The sequence below is a fragment of the Carassius auratus genome, chromosome 22 (assembly GCF_003368295.1).
Source record: "Carassius auratus strain Wakin chromosome 22, ASM336829v1, whole genome shotgun sequence".
Classification (NCBI taxonomy): domain Eukaryota; kingdom Metazoa; phylum Chordata; class Actinopteri; order Cypriniformes; family Cyprinidae; genus Carassius; species Carassius auratus.
In genome coordinates this window covers 18539880-18552507 of record NC_039264.1, presented here as the reverse complement: position 1 = coordinate 18552507, position 12628 = coordinate 18539880, and the positions used below count along the sequence as shown (strand labels likewise).

At 35.2% G+C, this 12628-nt stretch overlaps 1 protein-coding gene across 4 annotated transcripts in view; it reads right to left on the bottom strand.

Moving 5' to 3' along the window:
• Positions 1-12628, bottom strand: part of LOC113039891 (DENN domain-containing protein 1B-like) — a 99313-nt gene that overhangs the window by 21042 nt on the left and 65643 nt on the right. For all 4 annotated transcript variants that reach the window (XM_026198044.1, XM_026198046.1, XM_026198043.1 and 1 more), the window contains 5 exons: positions 8182-8307; positions 5559-5660; positions 2124-2214; positions 1366-1406; positions 412-450 (listed from right to left, as the gene is read on the bottom strand). In XM_026198044.1, the coding sequence (XP_026053829.1) occupies positions 412-450; positions 1366-1406; positions 2124-2214; positions 5559-5660; positions 8182-8307 (399 nt within the window). The remainder of the gene's footprint in view (positions 1-411; positions 451-1365; positions 1407-2123; positions 2215-5558; positions 5661-8181; positions 8308-12628) is intronic.

The window sequence follows — 12628 nt, the reverse complement described above, 5'->3', positions numbered from 1 at the left end:
TCGTGATTACCATTTTTTTTTTTTTATTGACCAAAGACACGAAATTCTGATTGATCCAGGGACATGCAGGATATCAGACTCATATTTCTAGCAACTGGAACAATAATTAATAGGGTTATAATAATCTGGTTAATGGAACACTATATATATATATATATCTTCTTGGAAACCAAACAAAATTGGTACCCATTTAATTCCATTGTCTAGACAAAAATACTATATATCACAATATGTGTTATAATATTCAACAAAATATATTTTATGTACCACAGATGAAAAAGCAATAAAGTTTTGGAATGGCATGAGGGAGAATGAAGCACCATTCTGTAATCGCACATTTGATCACATCAAAAATATGGAGTTGTTTTTATTAAATCCAAGGTCAGAACACACTTTCCACTGTGAACTTACCATCTGAAAGTTTTTCACGACCGGTTTGGCCCTCTGCCGCTATGGAGAAGAGAACAGTTTGCTGAGAATACATGAATTTCCACAGAACGTGGAACGTAAGTGTTTCTGCTGAATACATCTCGCATAAAATAAACACACATTTACTGTGACATATCATTAACGGCTGAATAAACACCTTGTTCCTCAAGTCTAAACATTTGTTTTGCCCCAAAGCAATGAGAAACACCTTTGCTGTTAACCAGGTCTAGTCCCTTTACACGAGTGTGGCATCAGAGAGAGTGACGCTCTCGTTCTTGTTCTTGTCTGATTTCATCTCTCGTTCCTGGGTAACATCAGTCTTTACCAGTTGAATGCTGCAAACTAAACCTCTGAAATGCGCCGAATGCTGGCGAGTTTACATCCCAAAGCCTTGACCGACATGACGGCGCCGCGGCCCTTTCTTATGGATTTGTGTCAGTCAGAGGATGTGAACTTTACACAAAACCTTTTGAAAAAGGCACTCCAGAGAACTAATTCGGCTCCGGCTGATGGATAGAAGGGAGGGAGAGAACGCAAAGAGACAGTCCAAAAGAAAACAGGCGCGAGAGAGACAGCGCGGGGAGAGGTGAGAGGAAGACAGCAGAGGGGAGGAGAGAAGAAAAGAGGGCTTTTCTTTTGTTCAATCTATCGAGTAATGGCTGTGTTTCCTGCCAGAAGTCTCGTGTCATCTCCGATGACTGGCTGTCACATCATATCAAGCCTGTCTCAACGTCTTAACTGTCCCACGCCACGCTTTTCACCATCTTCCCCGGCATCGCATCTCCACTTTCAAGAGATTCGCTCGACTGGATACGTTTCATCACCTCATAGCCAACAGGAAATAATAACAGCGCTCAGCTGCTTTGGGCATAATTATTCAGCCGAAATGAACATTAACATTATGAGCAGAAAAAGGAATAATTGCCTGCTGCTTACCATCTTGGTGTGAATCCACTGCTGATAAGACCTCGAATTACCTAAAAACAGTGCCGCATGGGAGGGTTAACAATGCAGAATAAAATATTATTCAGGAAAAATACAGGAGATATATTAAATAAGGTTTGGAGTCAGTAAGATTTCAATAAATGTTGAAATTTCTATTCATCAAAGTAAAATGTACTACATTGAAAATATTTATTTTTCTTTCTTTCTTAGCATCAAATCAGCATATTAGAGTAATTCATGAAGTGTCATAACCATGAACTGTAAAACGCAGCTTTACCATAACAGGATTAATTTACATTTTAAAATATATTAAAAAAATTTTTTTTTGAAAAGCAGTGTATGTATATTTAGAAATATATGATGTCTTTTTTTTATTATTCATAGTGCAACAGATTATAAATAATGTTTAGAAGAAATTATTCTTTTTTTAAATAAAATAATAAAAATCGATGACTTAGTGAAACAGTTACTTTGTTTACAAAACATTATTTTAAAATAAAATGTCTCTTATTGGAGATTTTTTCTTTTTCTTTTTTTTCATTTTAGAACTTGACAACTGCTTACTTTTGCTTTATTACTGTATTGAAAAGTGCAATATGGACCTTCTTCAATATTTCTTATTTTCACAGAAGGTCATCAGCAAATTTCATTATTGGCAACTTTTATTAAAATTGTACATTGCACAATACCTAATGTTATTATAGCTACCGTTTCCTGTGAGTAAAAGTCATACAAGTGTGCGCACTCACTTCTACAGAAGCGCCCCTCTGTGATCTCCTCTTCATAGACGTCTGTAAAGCCCCTTCCTGCGTTTAATTTGGCCAGTCTGCCTTCAATGAACTGCCGTCATAAATAAAAGTATCACAGGTTATTAAGGAAGAAGGGGGTTGGAGGACAACACCAAAACAATTCCATCTAGACTGCTCCAGACGTGGTCACTGGTTGTAATTTACATCAGGTGATGGATTAACATGGCAGAGGAGAATGTTGTGTGAGCAATGCCTTTTGGGAAATTTAATTTCCTTTCTTGTCACGTAGACGACATAAAAGGGATCTAATAAATATGCCTATTAAAACTAGGCCAATTACATTTTATTTTCAAAAGTATGGGGATAAACTTTATTTGAAACTAGTTCCAATTATAACAGGAAAGAAAAACAAAATAATAGATAACTAGATTTTAAATATAATTTCCAAATATATAAAATATACATTTCTTAAAAATACATTTTTTGAACAAAACCTTAATAGTGCAAGTCAAAGTAAATGAAAAAAGTCACCTTCACTTTACTATTGGCTCCCCAGGCAATATAGTTATAGTATATGTTTGATAAATACATTTTAAAGATAAATTAAATAACTTAACGGGATAAATATACTACAGATAAATAAATTAATAATGAAATCATGAACAACAATAATAAATTATATGAAGATATTAAAGAAAAACAATACAATACGATAGAATATAAAGCACATTAATAATTTGAACAATGCTATAGGAAAAATAAAATAAGGGTTTTGTTGTAAACCATCATTTTATATTACCGCTATACATATTTATTTTGGTACATAAACTCAAAAAAATACTTAAAGGATAAAAGCAATCAAGAAATACATTAAGAATGCAATTTCCCTACACTAATACAGGTGTGTGTACCATTTTTTACATTATGATTAAATAAATCATTAAATAATACAAAAATATGAAATAATAAATGCATTTGAAAATGCTTTGTTTTGTTCAACATCTAATAAAATGTACCAGACAAATACTTGTATTTATGCATTAGAACAGGTATTTTTATATATTTTAGCAGCACATACCTGCATATGTATTTGTATTATTTCATATTGCATATAAAACATACATTGAAATGCTTATACTCTCTTAAAAATAAACGTTCCAAAAGGGCATTTTTGCAATGATGCAATTGAAGTACCCGTTTTTGGTTTCTAAAAGAACCATTTTGAAGAACGTTTAAAAAAAATCTATAGAACCTTTTTCAACCCCTTTTCTGCATTTGAAAGGTTCCTTGGATGTTCAAGGTTCTCAGAGCCTATGATGCCAAGAAATAACCTTTATTTTTAAGAGTGCATGCTTCTCTCTCGCTCGCTCTCTCTCTTTCTATTTCTCTCTCTCACACATCACTAACAAATCACATGTGCTTCTTGATTTTTGACCCATTTTTGAAAACATTCATTTAATGGACCCACTGTAGTAATAGTGGGCCAGAAGATGTCTCAGGTGTCCCAGTAAACAGGGTAAGGACATCTCTAGGGGTCAGCACCTTTCATTGGACTCTGCTACAGGGTAACTTCATTACAGTCTTTTTAATGAGTGAAGAGACCACAGGGTTCAGCCTCAGCCACCCTACAGCCCAATTACAGCAGATCAGGTCAAATTAACACCTATCCGAAACCTTATCCTTCAGTATCTGGTTACAGACTCTTGTCCCATTAATTGGACAATGCACCTACCTATCCGATTGTTTTGGGGTAAAACTATAATAGTGAATTAAGTTATAAGTTCTTTCTACATCTTTCCAGCCAATGTTGCCTTGAAGTCATCCATTGTTAAAAGTTGCACCATGTGCCAGTGGGGATGGTATGGCATTCTTAATTGGATTTAGGAGAGTTTGCATGAACCACAATGTGAGGTCCCACATTATAATAGTTGGCCTTTCTATGCTGCTTCTTACGTATAAGGGGGTATACGTAAGAATAGGGACAGGTTTTAGTGGTATGGTTAGGTTTAAGGTGTAAGGTGTAAGGGATGGGTCAACAATGTAATTTATAAATGCCATTACAGAAATTACAGATGTAATTACATGCAGGGTTTTTTTTACAATATAAGTGCAATGTAAAAACATGTATGTACAAAATAAATGCATTGCATCAAATGATTCATTTAAATTAAATTACATAGCTTTGAGGACGAGGGCGTTGGGGTGCAGGCTAAGAGGTTAAATCCACCAAATATAAAGTACGACTCAATGTGTTTTTCAGTCATCGAGATATGGCTGCACCAATACAGTTTTCTGCTTGGGCGAACAATTTGCAAACAGCTTTTCTTGAGCATAAAATCACGCATATGCCATCTAACCAATGAGAATGCGCTACAATTATGATGATTCATAGCCATAGACAGTAGGCTCCAATGCTGCTCACCCATGTTGAATGAATGAGTTGGTTCCGACCATTATTGTTATGTTAGCTTTGTGTTACAACTCAAATGACGGGGGAGTTTATAGTAACGAGTTTGCGCTCAAAAAATGGGATCGCGAAACGGAGTCTAGTCAAGGCACATTTCTTCCATTTCTTGTATATAATGAGTTATAAAAGCTTTGTGATCTTCAAGCTCAATTATGATACAAACAAAAGGCAGCATCGCTAGCTGGGGAAACGTTTCCAAGCAACTAAATTTCCTGAATGCAACTACACTGCATTGAAATAAATAAAAAAACAACAGCGCTGCATCTGAAGGTGTCGAGGGGGTAGTGATGAGAGTCTGGAGGAAGAACCGGTTAACTGGACCCATGCAGACAGGGAAATGGGGAGATGCCAGAGCGCTGCGAGCTTTCTCTCTCGTTGGCAGGGTGATAGAGAGTTAGCATCAGGCGCTGGAATACATAGATGGGGAGGGGATGGAGTACGGAGACAGAAAGCAGGTCGTCGTTGACAGACTTCCCCCGCAATCTCTTGGCAGCCAGCCTTTACTCGTTTCTAGGCAGGGCTGGCCTCCAAGCGAATGTGGTTCATGGTCAGAACGGGGCACAGCGGCGCTAACCTTTTGCAGTACGGCCAAGTTGGAGATAAGGCCTCTCCCGGAGCTACTGCATGGGCGGGAGGTGGAGATGTCTTTTGAACTGCTGGTCACTCTCTGTGTTTTATAGGGAACATTAGGCGGATGGTGCATCAAGATGGAGATGTGATTAAATGAGCTCGTTCCGGGTATAAATTAAGACTTTTGCAGAGGGGGAAGGAAAGAGATTCAATAGCATGGCTATAAATATAGCTGAAGGGAGCATTGGTTCAAGTGTGAGCAAGATTCCCTAAGAGTTACTGTGCAATATGCTGAAGATGTACTTGTATAGAAATAATAAAAAAAAGCCCAAAACAGGAACATTGCAAAGTAATTTATGGTTGAGGCGGAAAACTGCTTCCACTCATTTCCACTCTACCTGCTTGAAGAGTTGCAGGTTCACGGCCATCTCAAGGAAACTTCTCATGGTGCTGGAGCGGTGTGCCACGAAGCTCTTCTCGCAGAAGGTGATTGGCTCTCCCTGGGGACGAGAAAGCTCACTTTAATGACTACAGACAGTCCGCTAATGGCTAAAATGGATGCAAACGGTGCTGCTTCATCCGAGACTCACAGACAGATGTTTTGTTTGACTGCGCTCGCTTGTTTATCATCATCACCCGTTGCAATCAATTACATCATTTCAATTTCTCCCCGAGTCGCATGAACGGAATACAACAAAAAATTGTTGCCAGGAGAGAACTAAGGCAAGTGTGGGAGCCCACACTTCATCTGTGTGTGTCAAAGATTTGAGATCCTGTGGGCTTGTGGGGTTGAAAACAGTTTTCAATGCGAATTGTACATGAATCTTTCCCTGTGCAAATTTTACTGTATTATCGCGTTGAAAGCAACTATGTAAAAATAAATGTTTTTACATAGTTGTTTTACTATCTGTAAAGCTATTTTTATATCAATTGTACGGAATATAAATATACATTTCACAATCGTTAATTAACAGTTTTCACACATTCAATCTTTTATGCTAAGTATTCGTAACTATTAGTAAAACTATTCTTATACAGACTGCACTGAATGCAAATTTCTATGCAAGAATGGTTTTGAGAAATAATTTCATGCAAATAATTTTCATGCATTGAATGAAACTGTGTAAATAAAAACTGTTCATAAAACTATTCTTACTGAATAGACGCATTGGACGCAACCATGGGAAAAAGTTGTACTGCACTGTTGCACTGAATTGCATGTAGCTGTTTATGAAGAATAGTCTTTATAAAAAAAAATAATAATAATAAATAAAAAAAACAAACGTAAAAAAAAAATGTCTGCTTGTTTATACGAAATTTGTTTATGTAAATCATTCCTATATAAATCGTTGCATTTAACTGAGTGTGACGCTTTTAAATGTAATTCCTATGTAAATTTTTTACTTAAATTGCATTGTGATAATTTAGTAAAGAATAGTTTTCCTCACAATTCTTTGTACGTTTCCATGTAAATTGTCCGTAAAATCGTTGCTACATACATTGTTGTATTTAAATTAATTATTTTAAATAAATATAATTTATTATTAATAATAAAATGGTTTTACAAATAATTTTCACAGGATCTCAACATGAAAAATATTTGTAAAACTATTCCTACTTAAATTATCACATGGAATTGAATGTGTTTACATTTATTTCAACAGAACGAATGAGTCTCAATATTTGTGTTAAAATTTTAATCCAATTATACATTTGTATAATTCACTTTTACAGCAGCTAAATGGCATGGCTTAAAACGTATCTCATCTATGCACTTGTTACCATCACTCCTGGTGCTTGGGGGTCAATAACAAAAGAGCCCCATGAGGTATTGCACTACGGTGACCTATATAAGTCCATGATTGCCGACTCTTGCATGGGAGCTAATTATGATTTCCCTGCATTGTTTCATTTACAGCTCAGTTAGACGGTGGCATTCTGCTAAGGCGCTGATGGGAAACCATATGGGCTCCATAAAGCACAGCGGTATTTCACACAGATGATTCGTTGCAAATGGAGGAACCTCTTTAGAAATGCAGCACACAGAAGAAAAGCCATTATCGCAAAATATGACAGTAATGCTGGATGTGTAAAATCAAAGACCGCTATCGCATTTCAGATACATGCAGGAGGAATGATGCATAAATTAGTGATTTTATAATAAACGATTGCAACTAATGCAATGTTTTCAGCTAAATAGCACTGCAATGCTGTCATTTCAAAGACAGAAGGATGTTTTTTGGTCTCCGTAATAACAAAGTGAAATATTAATCAAAATAAAGCAGCACAAAGGCCGATTTTCAATTGTTCGACTCCTCAGAATCCTAATGAGCTATAGGGCCAACTGTCAAAAGAGCGCTCCGTATTTGAGCTTGTGTCTTAAAGCAAATCCGAAGCAAATGAAAGTGGCATGACTGAGGGCCTTCAATAAAAAAAAAGAAAACGAATAAAAACAGCAGTAATTCCATGTAGATTTGCAGACAATGTGCTCAATTGAGGCACTGCTTTGAAGGCTAAGAGTTGCGCAGACTTGACTTCGAGCGTGTGTGTGTATTTTTTTCTAGCGGCAAAAAGACAGCTTGTGCACAACCGTTGAAACATCAATAATGTATCTTCGCTCTCTGGGTCTACACAAACCAATTACTCTCTGCCTTGCCAACAAAGATGGCCACATTTGACAAACAGAGAGCACACTTTGTTTTCCTCAACGCCACTCATGAAACCAAGAGGCACATTTCAGGAGTTTAGAGGGTCTGAGAAGACCACGAAGAGCCCGAGACTTCAAAGAGACTGTCCAGGCTTTTCAACATCTGACATTTCGGCTATGCAGATAGGCCCACCTTCCCCTGCACCTGTTTTTCCCTTTCTTTCAGCATTTCTGTGTCTTGAAAAGGCTTCGACTCTTAGTTTCAGGTTCATTTGAAATCTTCAGCATGAAAATCAAGACGGTACATAGTGTTGATAATGTGATGATAAGGTGATATTTTGCAAAGAACTTGAAGTGAAGAGCGACAGTCTTACTGGTTTATATCTCAGGGCGTCCCGATAGGAGCCAAACAGAGCAGCCTGAGCATGCAGAAAGGCCCGAGCAACCCCGCTGCCTGTAGCAGTTGACTGCTTTTTCAGCTTACTCTTCAGATTGGAGACCTGAAGGAGAGAAAGAGAGAGTTAAATTAACACCTCTGAAATAGGTGGAGGAACAGGCAAACCCATTCAGAGTGTGAAGTGTCACATTTACAGGTCACCCCCCACCCTAAAAAAGGGAGAAAGAAATAAAGAAAAGCCTTCTATCTCTCAAGAGCACCTGCTGCTCTGTTAATTGAAGCAATGGTGCTGTGTGCAGGGGTGGGGCCTGAGAGCAAAATGGGGAATCTTGGCGTCTTGTACCGTTTGCGTTGTACCGGTATTGATGAAGATGTTTTTGATTTTTGAATTCATGTTGTTCTTGTATTTTTGCGTGGCTAAAGAAAAAAGGTGGAAGAACACAGTCTCACAAAAAAAAAAAAAATGAAATTCTAAAATAATAATTATAATAGTAATACATTTTGTCCATATGTCAAATAGTATGACTCACAGAAAACTCCAAGACATTCACAATAAAATTGTCATAATATGTTTTTGGGGAAAAATACTTGAATAATAATAATAATAATAATAATAATCAATAATTAAAATAAATAAATAAAGACATTACTATTAAAAATTATCACTATATTTTTAATGAATGGAAAAATCATTTATGAATTACTTTTTATTAATGATTTTTTTTTTAATCCTAAAATCACTTGACATTAAAAAAATGTAATTGCATAAAAAAACAGTTCATTTAAAATGTGAACGTATTTGACCCACAAGAAAAAAAAAAAAGTATAATATATATAATTGTGGTATAACTACATGCAAAAAACATTTTGTAATGTGACAAGAAAATCTTAAAATGGAATTATAGAGAGTTCATTTTGTCATATGTCAATTGGAATGATCCAAAGAGAACACAGAGATATTTATGCAAAATCTCATAATATTTTAAAAATAATTAATTTATTAATTCAAGTTAAATCAAAATGACGCTGGAAAAAAGTTAAAGTAAAATATATTTAATTTATTTGACATTAAAAGCACTTGACATTTTTAGAGTCATGAAAACCTTTGCTGAACATATAAAATTGGAGAGAGCAAAGGTTAGTTCATGTTGTCATGTCAAAATGGCATGACCCAAATATATTGTTTTTGAAAAAAATAAGTCATTTTTTCCATTTATTTGATGTTAAAAGGGTCACATAAAGCGATTTCAAGTTTTCCTTTCTCTTTGGAGTGTTACAAGCTGTTCGTGCATAGCTAAGATCCCTAAAGTTGCAAAGACTAAAATCTTAATCCAAAGAGATATTCTTTATAAAAGTTAATACTTGTCTACATCCTCCTAAAATGCCTCGTTTAAACACGCCTACATTTATCTTCGTAATTGTGTGGGAATATTTGCATAACCACATCCAAATGTTCACGCTAAAGAAAGAAGGCATGACTTTGATTCTCGCTGTAGTATTGTTGCTGCCACTGCCATGTGTTGGAGACGCTGGAAATCACTGGAAAATATTTTGTTTGGCCTTCCAATAGAAGACACAACTAGAAATGAGTGGTTAAGTTCAACCCAAATATTCAGATGTGTGCAGCGCATTTTACGGGGGACTGTTTCCTGAACCTGAGAGAGTAGCCTACAATGCCAGCTGTTCTGACTCACCGCCTGGAAGTACATTTTCATATTGAAAGAATTTGACACTGATGCTTCAAACGCCGGTTTTGAGCAGTGTACAGAGTAATGCAGACATGGTTTTATGTTTACAAGGAATGCAACTTGTAAAAGACAGTATAAATCATTATAATACGTAATTATGTCCCCACTGGATGCTACAAATGCCTAGTTTATAATGGGTTTTATTGGTTTTGTCTCATCGTGCCAGGACACAACATCACAGTATGGTAAGGGACATAACATTTCCATCACATGCTTGAAGTATTCAGCCAATCACAAATGCACTGGATAGCTGGCCAATCAGAGCACACCTCGCTTTTCAGAACGATGAGCTTTGTAAAAATTTGCGCGTTTCAGAAAGGCGGGGGATAGAGGAGTAAAATTAACGTACAGTACGGCATTTTTTTAACCTTTAACTACAAAATACATTTAATTATACACAAAAAAAAAACCACAATGTTCTATTTAGCAGCATCATATGACCACTTTAAAACCATAATTGCTGCAAATATGATTAGATAGACGGTTGACAGATAGGCAGACAGATAGAATAATCATGGCAAAGCATCTGAACTGCATGCCCCCTTCAGATTTCCCCCGTACTCCCAAGTCTTCTGTATCGAATCATCCAAGCCTGTCATGAGACACAGCGGTGCACAAACACATGGGGATGAACCATGAAGCGGTGCTTGATCCAGGTAATGTAAGGTTAACCAAATTGATTAGGTATGCTGCAGCGCTCATAACCATCTGCTGGCAATTCATTTACACGCCTGCAATTCACACGGAGCGGCGAGCATATCAATAATCGGTTTAGCTTCCTTCATTAGGGAAGACCAAGTGAGGAGCATAACCAAGAGCGTTTAGGCGATCGGCTGAATACCAAGAGGCAGTTGGGTTTAGGAATGCAGGAAAGCCACCTGGGTGAATCGTCACTGACCCCTGTGAAAATAGGTTTTGCATTCAGGCTGTTCACAAACTGGCATTTTTCCATATAGAAAGGATTTCATTTTTGTTGTCTTTTGTTCTATTCGTTTCTATTGGGACGTGCCTCTTTTTCACAGCGTCCCCGAGCTGATGTGGCGAATACTCAGAGGCATCAAACTGGAAGTTTAGCGGCGCTAAATTAACAAGTGTCATCTCCATATTCACACTGGCTAAGTGCTTTTATGTTTATGTAAAGTTGGCTCCGTATTAATATTTCATGTTGATGCGTTGTCTTTTTTCCCCCTCACTTCTCTCGCTCTCCCCAAACAATCCGTTAAACAGTCTTCATTTTTGAAGAATCAAAGAAAGCAAAATGCCACTCACACTCAGGAGAAATGTGCAGAATACCCAGTGGGCAAATAAGAGGAGATAAAACAAAAGGTTGTGCACAAGAACATCTTCACTATTTCTGTTTTACATTTAAGATTTCAGATCATGTATTTATATTTCTTTCAAAATATTAATTTGTTAACAGTTTATTTAAATTACATTTTGTTTTTATTTTTGTTTTCATGTCTTTGTTATTTTTTTTTTAACAATACAGTTCTTTTTTTTCTTCAAAAACTAAAATTCTGTTGTATCCATAAAATAAAAACATTTAGTCCTTTAAATCTGACTTAAAAATCTTCATTAATATTAATAATTAAATTAAGCCAGATTTAAATATCTATAATATTATATAATAATAATTATAATTACTATTTAATATTTATTATTAATAATAAAATAACATTATTAAAATAAAAAAATATATTCTTTTAAGAAAAGTTTTATATAACATACATAACACGTTCTGTATAACACAGAAAATATATGTAGTAATTTAAATATCATTTAAGCTTAAATATTTATACTTTAAATATTTGATAAATTATTTAAAATATAAAGAGAGAATAAATATAAAAAAATTATAATATACAAATATTAAAATATAAAGTGATTTACATTTTCTAAAAATCTTAAACATAAAAATAATTGTTTAATTTATCTAAATTAAATTTTCAAAGTGTAAACTATCTATCTATCTATCTATCTATCTATCTATCTATCTATCTATCTATCTATCTATCTATCTATCTCTGTCTGTCTGTCTGTCTGTAAATCTATCAGTCACTATGTAATCAATATATTCTACAATTTTAAATGCATACACAAACACACAGACACACACACACACAATTAAGAAAAACTTAGATAATTTTTTTCAAAAAATTAATTAATAATTATATAATTTATACATCTAGATTAAATGTTTTATATAGAATAATATAGAATAGTTAATATATAGAATAACTCAATTATATAATCATTTAAATATATTATACAATCTTAAATGCATATTATTTATATATGTGTGTGTGTGTGGTCATGTTTTTGTGACATATCAGGACACAACTCTGTATAATGACATGGGTATGACACAGGTATTACAAGGAGAGGGTGGCTTATGAGGACATAACCCATGTCCCCATTTTTCAAAACGCTTATAAATCATACAGAATGAGGTTTTTTTGAGAAAGTAAAAATGCACAAAGTTTCCTGTGAGGGTTAGGGTTAGGGGTAGGGTTGGTGAAGGGCGATAGAATATACAGTTTCTACATTATAAAAACCATTACGCCTATGCGATGTCCCCACTTTTCACAAAAAATGTGTGTGTGTGTGTGTGTGTGTATTTTTCTTCTAATAAACAGAATTTCCTATTTCAACATTACACTTTGATTTGCCCTTTGT